General features: G+C 38.4%; 1 protein-coding gene across 39 annotated transcripts in view; it reads right to left on the reverse strand.

Annotated features, from left to right (window-relative positions):
- PLD1 (phospholipase D1) overlaps window positions 1-17,180 on the reverse strand; it is a 273,635-nt gene that overhangs the window by 136,904 nt on the left and 119,551 nt on the right. For all 39 annotated transcript variants that reach the window (XR_015161521.1, XR_015161559.1, XR_015161610.1 and 36 more), the window contains 2 exons: window positions 9,258-9,339; window positions 211-321 (listed from right to left, as the gene is read on the reverse strand). Coding sequence is in view for 34 of the 39 variants with exons in the window: in XM_086394443.1 (XP_086250569.1) it covers window positions 211-321; window positions 9,258-9,339 (193 nt within the window). In the remaining 5 variants the exon portion in view is untranslated. The remainder of the gene's footprint in view (window positions 1-210; window positions 322-9,257; window positions 9,340-17,180) is intronic.

Raw genomic sequence — 17,180 nt, forward strand, 5'->3', positions numbered from 1 at the left:
AGGGATTGAACCCATGTCTCTTGCATCTCCTGCATTGGCAGGTGGATTCTTTACCACTAACGCCACCTGGGAAGCCCATAAAGTTCATAGTACTATTTACTCAAAATACATGAGGGAATCCCAAAGATTGCCACTGCTCAAAGCAAAACATATCTGAAAACTGTAGAATAATAAGGAAGAAACATTTTTTACGCAAGATGACCCAAATACCTTTATGTTGGGGTGTAGACGCATCAGAGTCCTCTTGCTGTATTCACTATTGATTCCAAGGGCAAGTTCCACCTCTTTGTAGAGCATAATGAAGATTCTTACCCCCTGTTGCTGTCACAAGAAAAAAACACAGGGAAAAATAAGAATTTCTGGAAGTATGATATGATTTTCTTTTTCTTCTTCCTTTCTGGGCATTGTATTTTCTAAAAATTTCTTCTATAAACAAGTATAATACAATATTTAATGAAAACTGCCACAGAAGGAGCTGAAATGTATGTGTAGATTAAGACACAAATATAAAAAATAAAAAGCTACCTCCTTTCCATTCTATGCATACTGAGTCAATATTTGACTAATTACAACCAGAATGTTGAAACTGCAACTTTAAATACTAAAAATGTCTGATAGTGTTACACCTTTGAACACCTCCAAACATTTGACATTAGAGGAAAGTTTTGATCTGATTCATTGTTACAGAATTAGGGTCTTCTTTTTGTTTTTATCATACCACAATGAGTTGAAATAACAGTGTGTTTTAAAACTCTGATGATAAAATCTGCTAAACATGCCTTAAATGTTTTGGGGGATATTTTCATAGATTTTTTTCTTTACTAAAAATTATTTCAGTGGAAAAACATTTCTCAGTCTTCACAAATGAATGTGTTGGTTCACACTCTTCACCCATAATTAAATCATTAAGGCCTATTTCACGACTGAAATGACTTCTTCAGAAGTCAGCTTCTCTAACAATCAAAAACCCCTGAGTTTTAGCAGCAGCCCACAAATTAACATTGATCTGTTCCTAGACCTTGGACCTAAAGGAAAATAGACAAAGCCATTGTGAAGGTCATACTGAATCAAAAGTTACTCACAAACTTTAATATGCTATACAAATAATAGTTATCATTAATAAACCATCAGAAAGAATGTCCAACAGCTGGTAGTATAGAAAAGTACCATTGTTTTTCTCTCTTGGTTCTGGGTAGTGACAAGGTCTTAGCTTATGGTTAATTTTGCTTGACACGTGAATGTTCTCCCCTCTCCTTGTCCTCTTATATGATTCCCCCATTAACATACAGCTCCTCCAGGAAACTCTATATTGTTTATCCTCATTTCTTAGATCATTTTTTTACTTTTTAGGTTTGCATCCTCAGTATTGCTGTGTAGTTTGCAACACAGAATTTGCATTTTATATACCCAGCAGCTCTGAAACCATTCTGGATTTCTGAAACCATATACAGGATACTGTAGCTACACATAGACATTTAATATCCTACAGATTTAAAGGCAAGAAGTTTTCCATAATCTTTTCTAGAGTATTAGAGATGCCGGTGTATCTAATAAACTATAGTGATAAGTAATAATTTTGTTATAGTTTAAATATCAGTTCAGTTCAGTTCATTTCAGTCGCTCAGTCGTGTCTGACTCTTTTCGACCCCATGAACCGCAGCATGCCAGGCCTCCCTGTCCATCACCAACTCCCGGAGTTCATCTAAACTCATGTGCATCTAGTCGGTGATGCCATCCAGCCATCTGATCCTCTGTCGTCCCCTTCTCCTCCTGCCCCCAATCCCTCCCAGCATCAGGGTCTTTTCCAATGAGTCAACTCTTCGCATGAGGTGGCCAAAGTACTGGAGTTTCAGTCTCAGCATCAGTCCTTTCAATGAACACCCAGCACTGGTCTCCTTTAGGATGGACTGGTTGGATCTCCTTGTAGTCCAAGGGACTAGCAAGAGTCTTCTCCAGCACCACAGTTCAAAAGACATCAATTCTTAATCCATGGTAATTAGGCATTGTTAATAATGGACATTCGAGTCACAAATTTAAGAAGACTTACTGGATTGAACACATCAAATTTGTAACAACTGGACATTTTTGCAATGTTACAAAAATGTGAAAAAAACATAAGAGTTAACATTTTTAGTCTGCAAGATATAAAACCTTGGAGTAAACAAAACATGTTTACAATTCCCTAGTGTTGCTCTGCCAATACTAAGGAGCATATTTTAGCCCCTAAAATCCTTTAGAATAACACATCACTTCAAGATACTAACTTTGTCTTACTTGGTGTTAGTAATATCTGAAAAGTGTCATATTTCTGAAGGGATACACCTGATTTACATTTTGGACTGCATTAAGGAAATCTGAGTACTAGCAGAAGACCCATTCTTGCTCTGAAAAAAACAGGATTAAAATACATATGTCATTTTATTTCTCTGGTTAACAACTGGCTTTTGGAACTTGCTTATCATTTATTACATTATGAAACTATTATTGTAATCAAGTATGAAAGTACAGACTTGAGTAAAGAAATAAGGAAGTGAAAGGATTAATTCATTCAAGGCAGGAAATGAACAGATTAATTTCCAATGATCTGGTCAGTGAATGCTCTAAATGAAAACTAGAACATTATTTTATTTTTCTCTTCTACTCTTCAGATTTACTTTTCTATTTAAATATTTTAGGATTCAGCAATGAATAACAGTTTAAAAAATAGCCTCTCACTGACCGATGAAATATAAAGTTTAAAACCCCCAATTTCAACCTAAATTAAAGAACATTACAGCTGACATCTCTCATCACGGTTCATTTGTTTTAAAATGGATGAAATTTTACTTCTTAGGCTTATGAGATTATTACTCATGAAGGACAGTAGTTGCAAATTAGGAACTGGAGTGAATCTTATAATTTTCCATTTATCTGCATAACGAATGGATTTTTTAAATAATAGAGATGCTGGCACTAATGGATTATAGTATTGATATTATCTTCCATCTACTAATACCTGACATTTTCTTCTTTATTGTGTCTTTTCTCATTGAAATAAATTAACCTATAGGAAATAGGATACAGACTTTTTTGTTTGTTTTTTGATGTCTGATCTTATTTATTTGTTACTCTTAGAACATCTCATTTTTGACTGGACTCAGACTTGGAAGTAGAAGCTCTCAGGACAGCCTCCGTCTCTTGGCAATCTGTTCCTGCCGTTTTTCTTTGGCCTCCTTCATTCTCTTGGCCAAAAGTTTAGCATACTCTGCAGCCTCGTCTTTATTTTTCTTAGTACGCTGTTTCTTCAGAGCAATACGCCGGCGTTTGTGTTGCAGAACTCGTGGAGTCACGAGACGCTGAATCTTGGGTGCTTTAGTCTTAGGTTTCTTACCGTCTTTGTTTAGGGGCTTTCGCACAACATATTGGCAGACATCATCTTCTTTAGAGAGATTGAAAAGTTTGCGGATTCTGCTAGCTCTTTCGGGACCCAGGCGACGAGGCACTGTAGTATCAGTGAGTCCAGGAATATCCTTCTCCCCTTTTTGCACGATGACCAAATTGAGAACACTCAGATTGGCATCCACAATGCAACCCCGTACAGATTTGCGCTCTCTCCATTCCTCCTTGGTCTGTAACAGGAATGCCCCTTACTCAGTAGCAGGCGAACTCGGCCATGGGTCAAGACACCCTGCTTCATGGGGAAACCCTGCTTATCGTTCCCGCCACTGATTCGGACCACATGACCCTTGCATTCTTCACCCAGAGCTTCAGCAGCAACTTCTGTGGCCATACGCTTCTCGTAGAAGGTTATGAAGTTTTCGTTCATCGTCCACTTCAATGAGCTTCTGGCAGCCAGTGGCCGGGAAAGAGATGTTCAGCTTCATTCTGAAGCAGCCGACAGCCTCCAAAGCGCCACGAAAAAGAGGATACAGGCTTTTAAGTCATCTTAGCTTAAATAGAAATGACTAATAAGGAAGTAATTAAATATAAAAAGTTCATTTTTATGTAGTTTGGTTTACAGTTGTTTACTTACACCACGCCTACAATAAACAGTTGATTAGTGACAATATTCTTGTGATAATAAGGAAATAAATTCCTCTTCTTTTGGTCAAGGCATTACAAATTATCATAAACTCTCAACTATAAAGGGCAAAGCAAAATATATCCCCTGGGAATGAAGGCATTTGCTGGGTCCTAATAGTGCAGACTGGAGAAGGCAATGGCAGCCCACTCCAGTACTCTTGCCTGGAAAATCCCATGGAAGGAGGAGCCTGGTAGGCTGCAGTCCATGGGGTTGCTAAGAGTCAGACAGGACTGAGCGACTTTACTTTCACTTTTTACTTTCATGCGTTGGAGAGGGAGGTGGCAAGCCACTCCAGTGTTCTTGCCTGGAGAATCCCAGGGACGGGGAAGCTTGGTGGGCTGCCGTCTATGGGGTCGCACAGAGTTGGACACGACTGAAGCGACTAAGCAGCAGCAGCAGCAATAGTGCAGACTAATACAAAATATGGGAATATTTGCACACAGTGGAAGCCAAATCAGAAACAAAAGGACTGATGTTAATTCTGTAATTAAAAAAAAAGCACTTTTGAAGAATCTGATGTTTTACCAAAGCCTTTTAGTGACTCTAGGGGAAATTACCCTTTGCTCAGAAGAAAAGTGTTAATAGGGTAAGTGGGAAAACAGATGGCCCTGGACTTGACTGTGTTTCTTACATTTCTATATTATGTTTCTCATCTTTGCTGAAGTCAGCTAACCCAAGGATTCCACACAGTAAACTTTATGACACCTGACTTGAGAAAGATAAAATTCTATCCTCTTTTCTAATTCATTTTTAATCAAGTAGAACAGATAACATACTATAAACAGTACGAACTTTTAGGTGCTTTACACATACAAATGCATATGAAGAAAATGAAAAATAAAAAATGTTTATAGTTGAAATCAAGAGACTTTGTTTCTGAGCCAGCTTTTTCTCTGATTGTTCAAAGCACAGTGGTCAAAATATTTTCTAAATATAGTAAAGTTGGTTCACTGCCTAAAGACAGCTTAGCTAACACATCCCCCAGAATAATCACTAATTTTATCACCTGTCAAGGACTTCCCTGGGGAGCAGCACAGCAGGGATGGATGGTTTGTAATATTTTAAGAAAATGAAAAGTAAAGGATAAAAAGGAATCATATCCTCACCACTGAAATGCAAGCAGCACTGGTAGGTAACAGCACAAGTGCTCATAAGCCTTTTTTTTTTCTTTCCAAGACAATTTTGTTTAAAGCACAGTCCTTAAGGTTAAAGATCCCTTCCCTCCTTCCCTATTTCACCCTTCTAGCCCACTATTTTGATAAGATTCTCTTTGATTTTTCTGTTCAGTGATGTGATTATTCATCTCATTTGATGAACCTGGACATCCTTCCCTGCGTTTGGTCCCTGATTTCAACTTTAGAATGTGCTCTGTGGTCCAGGACAGAAAGAAACTAACTTGATGACAAAATCCCTGCTGAGAACTAAGGTTCTATAGTTCTCCAGATTGCTGCACTTGAAGAATCTTCTGGTGCAGTTCTCATCAGAAATATCACGTATTTCTATGGTTAAAATATACAAACTGGATACAGGGATGCAGTTACCATAAGCATGATGCAATTTATCTTACCTCTTAGTACAATAAATTCAGAACTGTACAAACCCTGGGATGCTGCTTTGAGTTGTGAACAGTCTGTCTCTCAACATCGGTTTAGATTATTTTAAATGATGACAGGGCATAACAGAAGACCAAAGAAACAGGAAAATATCAACTTGGTTACTACCAGAGAAACAAAATACTGTATTTTTCCCCTCAGAAACAACCATTAAAAGAGATGTTTGCCTATTGTTGGCTATAAGGTAGAGATGCTAAATTTCTCCCCAAAGAGCTGCACAATCAGATAGAAGGAAAAAAAGAATTCATTTCATTCAACCTTATGGACCTCTGGGATCCATTAATGCAAGAATAAATGCCATTTCAACCCAGTACTCTGTGAAGCTAGTGGCTTTCAGAAACTAAATTATGTATGTAAAGCAGTGTTTATGAGCATATGAAATGTCAATTTGGAATGATCTGAGTGTTAAAAATTTAATAATATGGTGTAGCTGGATTAGGGAAGAGAAATTCTATTAAATGTACCACTGAGAAATTAATATTTAATGGTATTACTCTTTCCTTAGGAGATTTAAAAAATCATTACATGTAATTTAAAAATTACAAGTTTCAAAAAAGCAGATAAAATTGAAACAAAGCACCATTATCAGTCAGTAATATTTATTTGGCCATGGTATTCACCTGATACCTCACAGGGTTCATGGGCCATAAAAGCAAAGAGAAATCATGACAGTGGTAGAGAAGGGACCTGGACAGGTACGCTGAGCGGAGTAAACAAACACCCACCAGCCAACATGGAGTGGAGGACCAGACTTGCAGGATCTTCCTCCTGAACCTCACTCTGGAAAAAATTACTAGCTTTCTGGAGTCTACTTAGGTGTCCTGCAGGTGCCTCATAGTCACATGATCTAAAATGTAGCTCTCTGACACCGGGTTCTTCTCACTTCCTTCCTCTACCACATCCACCCTACCAACACACCATTTTGATCAGATCACCCTTTGTCCATCACACCCCCCAACAATAGTTCCTCACTGTTTTTCCATGAAGTTCAAACCACTGGCTTGGTTCCAAAGCCTCCCCATCCAAGCTGCTTTTTCAGCTTGATGCCCCATCCTACATACGCTAACACTCGTAAATCATCGACCTTGTCACCTCACTGTGATTGACAAGGACTTAGAATTCCTGCCTCCAGAATGTTTCCTCATCACCGTTCCTATACCTAGAAATCTCTTCTGTTAAAATGTTCGGCCCATCTTAAATGCTCTAAACCCCTCATGCTGTGAGGGGCTTCCACACCAGACCTACCCAGTGCTCTCCCTCCTGCTTTGAATCTTGGCACTGTCTCTGTACCCAGCTGACTTCTATATAGATCTTTAAGCTCCTTCAGTTCAAGAATCGTGTCTTTCATTTTTTACATGCCCATATGATTAGCCAGTGCCCTAACGTAGGAGGCATTCAACAGAAACATGTCAGTTGAAACCTAAAAGAGTAAAGCATTTGATAAGCACGTGAAGAGAAGAATTACTGGTATGATTGATGACTGGAAGGGCAAAGCTGGGAAAATGTATTAGACTGGAATTTCTGGAGTTTATTTCTGGAGGAGAAATGGGAAAGGTGCTGTTTCACAGAGAGAACCATGGAGAAAATTATAGCCCATTCAATATGTAGAAAGATGTTTGGTAAGGCTAGGACTGAGCCCAAGATGCGAGTCCTTCAGCAAGCCCTCCCAGGGGCAGGGATGGGGTCCTAGTCACACACATGACATCCTTAGTTATTAGCATAGGACCAGATGCAGAGGATACACTCAGTATCTGTATGCTGGATTATTTAATGAATATGCAAAGAATACATGTGAGACTAGAATTTCCAATTTTGTGAATGGAAGTCTATTGAGATAACAGACAGACTAGCCTAGAAAATGATGCTTTGGCAGAACATGTGTCGGAAATAAAGAAAATCAACTTCTTTTGCCTTTAACATCAGCAGTGAGGAGTGCTTATACCTACCCCTGGATATCCTAAACTAAATGCATGGGGAAAAGACATTGAAAGAAGAGGGAAAGGTGAGTGGGGAAAGGGGTACGGGAATGTAGAGGATGGGAAAAAAGAAATGAGTGGTGGCTGTGAGAAATAGAAAGTGCTGACTTCAATTACTTAGGATCTGCAAATTCTGCTTGAATGTTTAATTATAGAATTTAAAAAATTAAGACAGTTTGAAATAATAGTAAAAAGGCTTTGCTGCTGGTCAAGTCTGACTCTTTGTGACCCCATGGACTGTAGCCCGCCAGGCTCCTCTGTCCAAGAGATTATCCAGGCAAGAATACTGGAGTAGGTTGCCATTTCCTTCTCCAGGGGATCTTCCTGACCCAGGGATTGAACCCATGTCTCCTGTATAGGTAGGCGAATTCTTTAACCACTGAGCCATCAGGGAAGCCCAATAAAAAGGCTGCTGCTGCTGCTAAGTCGCTTCAGTCATATCTGACTCTGTGAGACCCCATAGACGGCAGCCCACTAGGCTCCTCTGTCCCTGGGATTCTCCAGGCAAGAACGCTGGAGTGGGTTGCCATTTCCTCCTCCAATGCATGAAAGTGAAAAGTGAAAGTGAAGTCGCTCAGTCGTGCCCGACTCTTAGCGATGCCATGGACTGCAGCCTACCAGGCTCCTCTGTCCATGGGATTTTCCAGGCAAGAGTACTGGAGTGAGGTGCCATTGCCTTCTCCAAAAAGGCTAGCACTCCCTAATTTGGACATGATTAATAACAAATTTAGATCTATCCTAATTCAACTTAATTTAACTTGAGGGTCAACCACATAAAGAGATTAATTGCTATTGTTTTCTGTTGTTTTAGTCACTAACTTGTGTCCAAGTCTTTCATGACCCCATGGACTGTAGCCTACAAGGTTCCTCTGTCCATAGAATTTCCCAGGCAAAAAATACGGGAGCAGGCTGCCATTTCCTTCTCCAGGGGATCTTTCCAACCCAGAGATTGAACCCAAGTCTCATGCATTGTAGGCAGATTCTTTATTGCTGAGCCACTGGGGAAGCCCAAAAATTCATTAGAAATATGAATGCAAAGTAGTCATTGGTGAGCCTACACTGCTTCAGTTATTTACTTTTTAAAACAAAAAGAGCACATTCAATGCTCTCCCAGAATTTATAGCGTCAATTTACCATAAACTGTTTCCAAACTGGAACCAGTGGGTTTTTATGACATTCCTTTGATATTCTTCAACATCAGTTTGACCCCATCTGACTGAAATTATTCTCAGATGACTTTGTCTTTTCCTCAAATGACAAATAATGAAAAAAATAAAATGCTATGCTTCATTTTATCATTTATTATTCAACGATGAAATGTCATTACAATTTTTGCTTATAAAATTAACTGCCCATAACTGATTATGAAACAAAAAGAATAGAGCTGCTAGTATAATTCATGCTGTGTATTAGGTGAAAATAGCTATGTTTCAACAGTAATGGGAAAAAAAAATAACAAAATAAACTTGAAAATAGTAAGTATTCTATTTTTTGTCAAATTCTAAAGAAAAATGTTACAAGTGTATATGAAGGGCTTAAAAAAAGGCATTTCAGAGGCAATAAACATTAAAAAAAATTATATCAGCATGTTAGTAAAGTACATACTGCTTTTCGCTTAAGAATGCAGTCCAACCTCCAACGATTTCCTTCAACCACCGGACGTTTCAGGAAGATTTCTGGACTCAACCTGAAATCACAAAACCAAGATTTCAAGAAACTACAACAAAATATTAAGTTCTAATTGTGTCATAGGAAGCAACGGCAATTTTAGCCCAAATGCCATTATCATCCTCCACCATGGCAAGTCACCCAAAGTTCTCTATGAGTCCACGTACAACTTCATACTGGAACAACAACCTTTATCCAAAAAAAAAGGCAGTCTCGATTTCTCTGTTACTCACATATGATACATACACACACTTGCAGATACTATTGACTGTCTGCCCAACAACCATTGTCCACCCTTTCCTTCCTTGGTATCAGGGCCTACCTCCCTTGACTGAATGTGAATATTCTGAATAATTGTTTCCTCAGGCTTGTGTTCAGCTCCAGTTTATAAAATAGCACAATCCTGCACAGTGAGATATATGAGGAAGTGCACAGACAATGAGATGTATGAGGAGGTAAATAGAAAAGTCCTTCCTCTGACGAGAGGCGAGACACAGGGGCACACACACAAAACCCCAGGGGAAGTGGCTCTGGGATGGATGCTGTATGGGGGCGTGATGCTTAGACAGTTGCAGCCACGCTGAAATTCTAAGGGCAAAGCCACAACCCTAACATCACTGGAGAACTCCACCAACTCTAGTACTGCCTAACTTTAATGATTTTTTTTTTTGATGTGGACCATTATTAAAGTCTTTATTGAATTTGTTACCATATCGCTTCTGTTTTATGTTTTGGATTTTGGCCATGAGGCATGTGGGATCTCAGCTTCCTGACCAGACATAGAACCCACACCCCCTGCATTTTGGAAGGCAAAGTCCTCACCACTGGACCACCAGGGAAGTCCCTAGTACTGTCTAACTTTAGAATTCTCATTCAATGAGAGAAATAAATCCTAACTGTTTAAGTTACTTTCAGTTGAGTATTCTAGCAATCCAGGCCAAAAGTGTTCTAATTGATAAACACGAACACTGACTTCCTATACCAAGGAGCAGTGTCCATGGGAAGCTGGGCTTTCTGAGCAGGGAAGAAGGCAGGCTTGCTGATAGGTAAGCTCTTCCCACTGTGAGAATGGACCCCTGGGTTCTTCATAGTAGTGCCATGGGCAGCACAGTACAAGAGAGTCACTTTTTCCCTCGGGGTTAGGTCCAAAGTCATTGCCTGACTTAAACTGGTAAGTAGTGTAACTCCTCTGTAATGGGAAAAACAAACAAAAAAGCAATAAACTTTCATCTGCTGAAATGCTAGACCTGGAGGAGCAGGGAAAACTGTGTAAGGATCAAAGTCTTACAGAACACTAGGGTGAAATAGCGCCTTGCCAGGGGCTCTTCGAAGCATGGGAAAACCACGGGGCTTTAAGGAGCTAAGGAGATTAAAAGAAATAATTTTACACTCTACTAAATTCAGTTAAAGAAAATAAAAATCCAGAGAAAAAGTATCTAAAAGAAACTTGTACTGGATAAGATAAATAAGAAAACAGACAATAGAGGGGTGTATACAGTATAAATATTTACATATTTAGTTCAAAATAGGAAACAACTTGAACCAAAAATACAGCAACTGACAGGAAAAGATCCAAGATGAATTAAAAATGAATCTGTTTTAAATAGAAAAGTGTGTCATTGGGCACTGCTAGTTCACTGAAAGTAGGACATACCCGACAACATATATGTACTTGCAATTTTCAATGTACACATTAATTATGGGCTCAGAGGGCTTCAGTGTGGGGGCCATTTTCAGGTCTATACTCTGCAATTAAGTCTTTATCATCTTTTTTTAAAATCTCCAATCACTGTGTACCCTGTATGCAGAGGATTCTACTGGATACTTTGGCGGATCTTAGGCAGGCTCTCAAGGAAACCTCGATTTTGAGCATAATGTATGAAAAGATAAAAGCAGTCATGCTATGAAAAATGATAGTCATGCTATAAACAAAGCATAAACGATGGCAAGTACAGGACAGCTAGGACTCACAAGCATCATTATGTCAGGATCTTAACTAAGTAATTATTAGCTAAGCAAAATTCAAAAGAACTGTGTAATACTACATTTTATTGGGTTTCAGACAACAGTGAATGTAAGATGCATATTACTGTGTGTACCAGTAAGAAAGAAAAAATGATGACAGCTGTAAGATGGTAATGAGTGTGAGATGCATTCCAAATTCAGAGATGTTAAAAAGTACTTCTAAGCAAAGGCTCTTCTTAGAAGATTTTATAGTTTTAAATGCTCATATGAGAAAGAAAATGTTTAAAATAAATCATCAGAACTTTCATCTTAAGAAAATAGAAAAAAGAATAAATTAAAGAAAAAGTAAGAAGAATGGGAATAATAGATAAGAATAGACCTTAATGCAACATAAAACAGAAAAACAATAAACTCAATAAAACGAAAATCTAATTCTTTGAAAGATTAATAAAACCGACAAACTGGCTAGATTAAAAAAGAAAAGGGGAGTTGATTATTTTTGTGGGAAGAAACAGTACCAATCCTACCAAGATTCACTCAGGAAACAAAGGCAGGGAAAACATGTACTTACTCATATAATGAGGCTAGCATTATCCTAATATGAAAACCAATCAAAGAAAGTCTAAGAAAAGAAAATATTAAGTACAATATCCCTAACGATCACAGAGGTAAAAATCTCTACCAAAACTTCACAACTTATAAAAAGGATCATTCTTATTCCTAAGAATGCAAGGTTGGTTTAAAATCAATCAATATAATTCAGCACATTAACAGAAAACAGAAAGATTATATCAATATATGCAGAAAAAAGTCTTGACAAAATTCAATACCCATTTAGAATAAAAACTCTCAATACATTTTAAGTAGAAAGGAATTCCCTCAAAGAAAAGGCACCTATTTAAAAATCTACCTAAAGCATATAATAATAGACTGAAAGCTTTTCATCTAACACTGAGAACAAGAAAGATGTCCATTCTCACTACTTCTATTCAACATTTTGCTGATGATGCTAGCCAAGGCAATAAGGAAAAAGAAAGAAAGGAAGAGAAAAAGAAGTACAAGGCATACAGATTATAAAGGAAAAAGGAAAACTTTCATTATTCACACATCACATGTCCATCTATGGGGAAAAAAATCCTAAGGCATCTCTACAAAACAGTTACTCGCACTAGTAAGTGAACCAAGCAGTAGGTAAGATCAGTATTAAAAAATCAACCGTCTTTCCATATGCTGGCAGCAAATAAACGGAACATGAACTTTTAAAAATACCATTTACAAAAACATAGAAAACATGAATTACTTGGTGATAAGTACAAGTATGTGAAAAGTACAAAACCTGATGAAAAAATTTAAGATCATAAAAAAAAAATGGAGAGATATACAGTATTCATGAATTGGAAGACTCAATATTGAGAAAGAAGGACATATTTGTTCTTGACATATCTTCTAGTGAGTACTGGTTTCACTGTTCTTTTCCCTCTGATTTCTCAGTTGGGAAGAGAACTGGAAATGGGCATTGGCACAGGCAGAGAGAGCCTCAGAAGTCCTCTGGTTCAGGCTTGAGGAAAGGAAGAGTGGGATCTTCTGGCACTGCTAGCAGTGGCAGGGAAGGGCCCACAGGCATCAAAAACTCCGAGGAACTGGAATTTTCCCTTCCAATAGAAGAAATGTGGTTCCAAGAGGACGATACAAATATTCATTGCTTGGCTCTGGATACAAAGTGTCATTGCAGAAACTGTAACAGAGCAGGGCACATTTCTATCAATAGCCAGAGGACTGAAAAGGGAAGCAAGAGGCAACCCACAAGTGGTGGGCAGATCACGGGGAGAGAGAGGAGCTCAGAAAAGCAATGCTATATAAAGTTGTTTATGAACTTCTAGCTCACTCCCAAGCTGCCCACACATAAATTTGATCCTAAATATTATATAGAAGAATTTGAGAACTGAAATAAGAAACAAATCACTGCTCAAATTTGCCATTAGGTGGAGAACATGGGGGACAGATCTGGACAGCACTGCAAAGATTTTAAAAAGAAAGATGTCACTAAAGACACACAGATAGAAGACTAGTTGGAACATTCTGCATGGACCTAATGGACCACTTTCCTGCTAAAACAGAAATACCAGTATTTTCTGTAAGATTTAAACAAGACCCAGACTCATAATATTCAAAGCTTCCAGAATACATTAAAAAGTACTTGGCATACCAAAAAAAAAAAAAATCAGAAAAATCTCAACTTGCAGGAAAGCCATTCAACAAATGCCAATTCCAAAATGATATGCTGATATTATTTAATATAATTCTTTGCTAGATATTAAAAAAAAATATTTCAACAAGCATGAACACTCTTAAAATGAATAGATAGTCAAAAAGTCTCAGCAAAGAAATAAAGATATAAATAAAAGCCAAAGAGAAATTTTCAAGCTGAAAAATACTACAGTAATCAAACTGTCAGTGAATAGGGTCACTAGAACAGAGGTGACAAAGGAAAGAATCCATGAATTTAAAGAGAGATAAAGAGAAATTATCCAATTTGAGTATCAAAAGATTTTTCAAAAAATTAACAAAGCCTGAAAGACCCATAGGACAATACAAAAAGATACTGATTTGTGTCATCAGAGACTCAGAAAAAGAGGAGAAATAGGGAAATGCATGAAAAAATTTGAAGAAATGATGGCTGAAAATTTCTCAAATTTGATGAGTGACATAAACCTACAGATTCAAGAAACTCAGTGAATTCCAAACAGGATAAATTCAAACACCATAATCAAATTGCTGAAACCTAATGACAGGAAGAAAATATTAAAAGCACTCAGAAGAAAAACAATGCATTATTTAAGAGGGGAACAATAAATCAAAATGAGCATGAATTTTTCATCAGAAAATACTGAGGCCAGAATGAACTGGAGTAAATTATAACTAGAATGTATAAAGATCTTCTGTAATTCAGTAATAGGAAGACAATCGAATTAAAAAAAGAAGAAAAATAAGATTTGAACGTGCCTCCAAAAAAAGCTAAACAAATGTCCAAAAGTCACAGGAAAATATGCTTACCATGAAAAGACATGCTAATACAAATTAAAATCATGAGAGACTACTGAATACCCTTTGGAATGGCTAACATTAAAAAAGAATGATGGTGGGAAAAATTGAGGGCAGGAGGAGAAGGGGGCAACAGAAGATGAGATGGTTGGATGGCATCATCAACTCAGTGGACTCGAGTTTGAGCAAACTCTGAGAGACAGTGAAGGATGGGGAAGCCTGGTGTGCTGCAGTCCATGGTGCTGCAAAAAGTCAGACACGACTTAGTGACTGAACAACAACAACAAAAAGACTAACAACAGCAAGTGCTTGCAATGATGAGCAGGGATGAAATTCTCAAACATTGTTAGTACATGCACTTCAGAAAGCAGATTGACAGTTTCTTAGAGAAAGTCGCTCTGTATTGATATAATACAATAACTAGAATTTACTTTTTAAGATAAGGGTTATCAAATTATGCACCATGAATCAAATTTGGTCCATTGCCTCTTTTAGTATGGTCCATGAGCTGTTACATTTTTAAAGGTTTATTAAACACACACACACTTGCACAAACAAGAATATGCATCAGAGACTATATGTGACCTGAAACAACTGAAATATTTACTTTCTGGCTCTTTACAGAAAATGTTTGCCAACCCCGTTGAAAGTCAGAAGCTTTTGAACTTTTGGGGTCATAATCTACATGAGTACATTATGTATTCATTCTGGTATTTTCATCCATCCGTCTATCTACCTACCTACCTATCAGTCAGTCTTCTTTTGACTACTGAAATAAAAGTTGCACAAAATAATAACCCTAACTTCCACTTAGGGCTTCCCTTGTGGCTCAGAAGGTAAAGAATCCACCTGGATTGTGGAAGACCTGGGTTCGATCCCTGGGTTGGGAAGACTGCTTGGAGAAGGGAAAGGCTACCCACTCCAGTATTCTGGCCTGGAGGGTTCCATGGACTGTGTAGTCCATGGGTTCACAAAGAGTCGGACACGACTGAGCGACTTTCACTTTTATTTTTCCACTTAAGCTGCAACTCTCCTTTCTCTTCTTTCCTACCTTTTCTTATTGCATTATTTAAATAAAATTCTAATATAACTTACCACTTCTCTGCCTAAAATATTCACCTATCTTTATCTGGACAGCTCCATCAGCCAGGACTCAGGCCAGACTCCTCTCCTGTGAAGCTTCCACAGCTCCTGCAGGCTCAGTCACTGCCCCTTCCCCTGTGCTTCCCCCCACCCCACCCTCACCCTGTGCCTTCTGCTATGCTGATCTTCACCACTGAAGTGAAGAAGTAAAGTCGTTCAGTCGTGTCCGACTCTTTGCGACCCCATGGACTGGGGCCTACGAGGCTCCTCCCATGGGATTTTCCAGGCAAGAGTACTGGAGTGGGTTGCCATTTCCTTCTCCAGGGAATTTTCCCCACCCAGGGATCAAACCTGGGTCTCCCGCCTTGTAGGCAGATGCTTTACCTACAACGCTGGAAACCCGGGTTCAATTCCTAGGTGAGGAAGATCCCCTGGAGAAGGAAATGGCAACCCACTCCAGTACTCTTGCCTGGAAAATCCCATAGATGGAGGAGCGTGGTAGGCTACAGTCTATGGGGTCGCAAAGAGTCGGACACGACTGAGTGACTTCACCACTGAGCTGGCCCCGATCTGTTGTCCTGCACATAATTTCCTAACTGTGTATTGTCCAGGGTAGGGGGTGCTTTTCATTCATCATTCTGGACCTGTGCCTGTCACATAGTGGCTGCTCATTAAGTATCTCGGAAATGAATGAGTGAATAAATTAATAAATGAAAGAACGGGTGGTTAAATGAATTAATGAACAAAAGAGCTAAGCACTTCTAGGTCCCAGGTTGTTTCTCATTTTATTAAATCTGCTTTTTAGTTCAGTTCAGTGGCTCAGTCGTGTCTAACTCTTTGTGACCCCATGGACTGCAGCATGTCAGGCTTCCCTCTCTATCACCAACTCCCGGGGATTGCTCAAATCTGCCTTTGCTTGCATATTAATTGTTTCAAAAAGAGAGTAACACAGTTTTCACTCATGTATATGATGTCTCTTGATTTAGATTAGAAGCTTCTAAAGGGCATGTGTATCTTCTCACTATGCTTTTCATTCTCTCAGATCCAGATATATCAGGGTGTGATAAAGTTTCTGAATGCTCACTTTTGCAATATAATTGTATAACAAGAATTTTCTTCACTTGTTTTGAGGAAAGTTTCTGCAAAGGTTTTGTTTCAAAGAGAGAGTTGTAATAAGATGTTATCCTAGCACAGTCACGAAAAAGAAATAACCTGCTGATTTATTTTTTTTGCTGACAGAAGAAACATTCAACATTCCATCTCTTTAGATGTTTAAATGAGAGCCTATATTTCAGTGTTCAGAACCTTCAAAACATATATTCTTTGTTTGTGTAAAACATGATAATACGAGCTCAGTGGAAACGCTATTTACAGTCTCTTTCATGTCCTAGTCAAACTTTCAGAAATACTTTTTAAAGGAACATACCTACTACATTAAGCTTGAACTTAATCTCATAAGTGTGTAGAAAGTATTCAATCAAAGAAATAGTTCACAAGGAAGAACCTTTCTTTTATTTCTGGTAGCCGACTTGAAGAGATAAAATTTGGCAAGAATAAAAGGACCAAGATTAAGCTCCTCCATAAACGTGAGAATAAACAGAAGCACAGACATGCTGATTATCACAAGCCTTATCTGCTGACTTTAGATCAATGGTTCTCAACCAAGAGGGAGTGTGCCCCGCAGGGGACATTTGATGCCTGAAGATATTTTGGTTATCTCAATGGGACCTTGCTACTGGCATCAAGTGGACAAAAGCCAGAGATGCTGAT

The sequence above is a fragment of the Bos grunniens genome, chromosome 1, assembly GCF_055505025.1.
Source record: "Bos grunniens cultivar Pamir isolate PY7600 chromosome 1, Bosgru_T2T1.0, whole genome shotgun sequence".
NCBI classification, from domain to species: domain Eukaryota; kingdom Metazoa; phylum Chordata; class Mammalia; order Artiodactyla; family Bovidae; genus Bos; species Bos grunniens.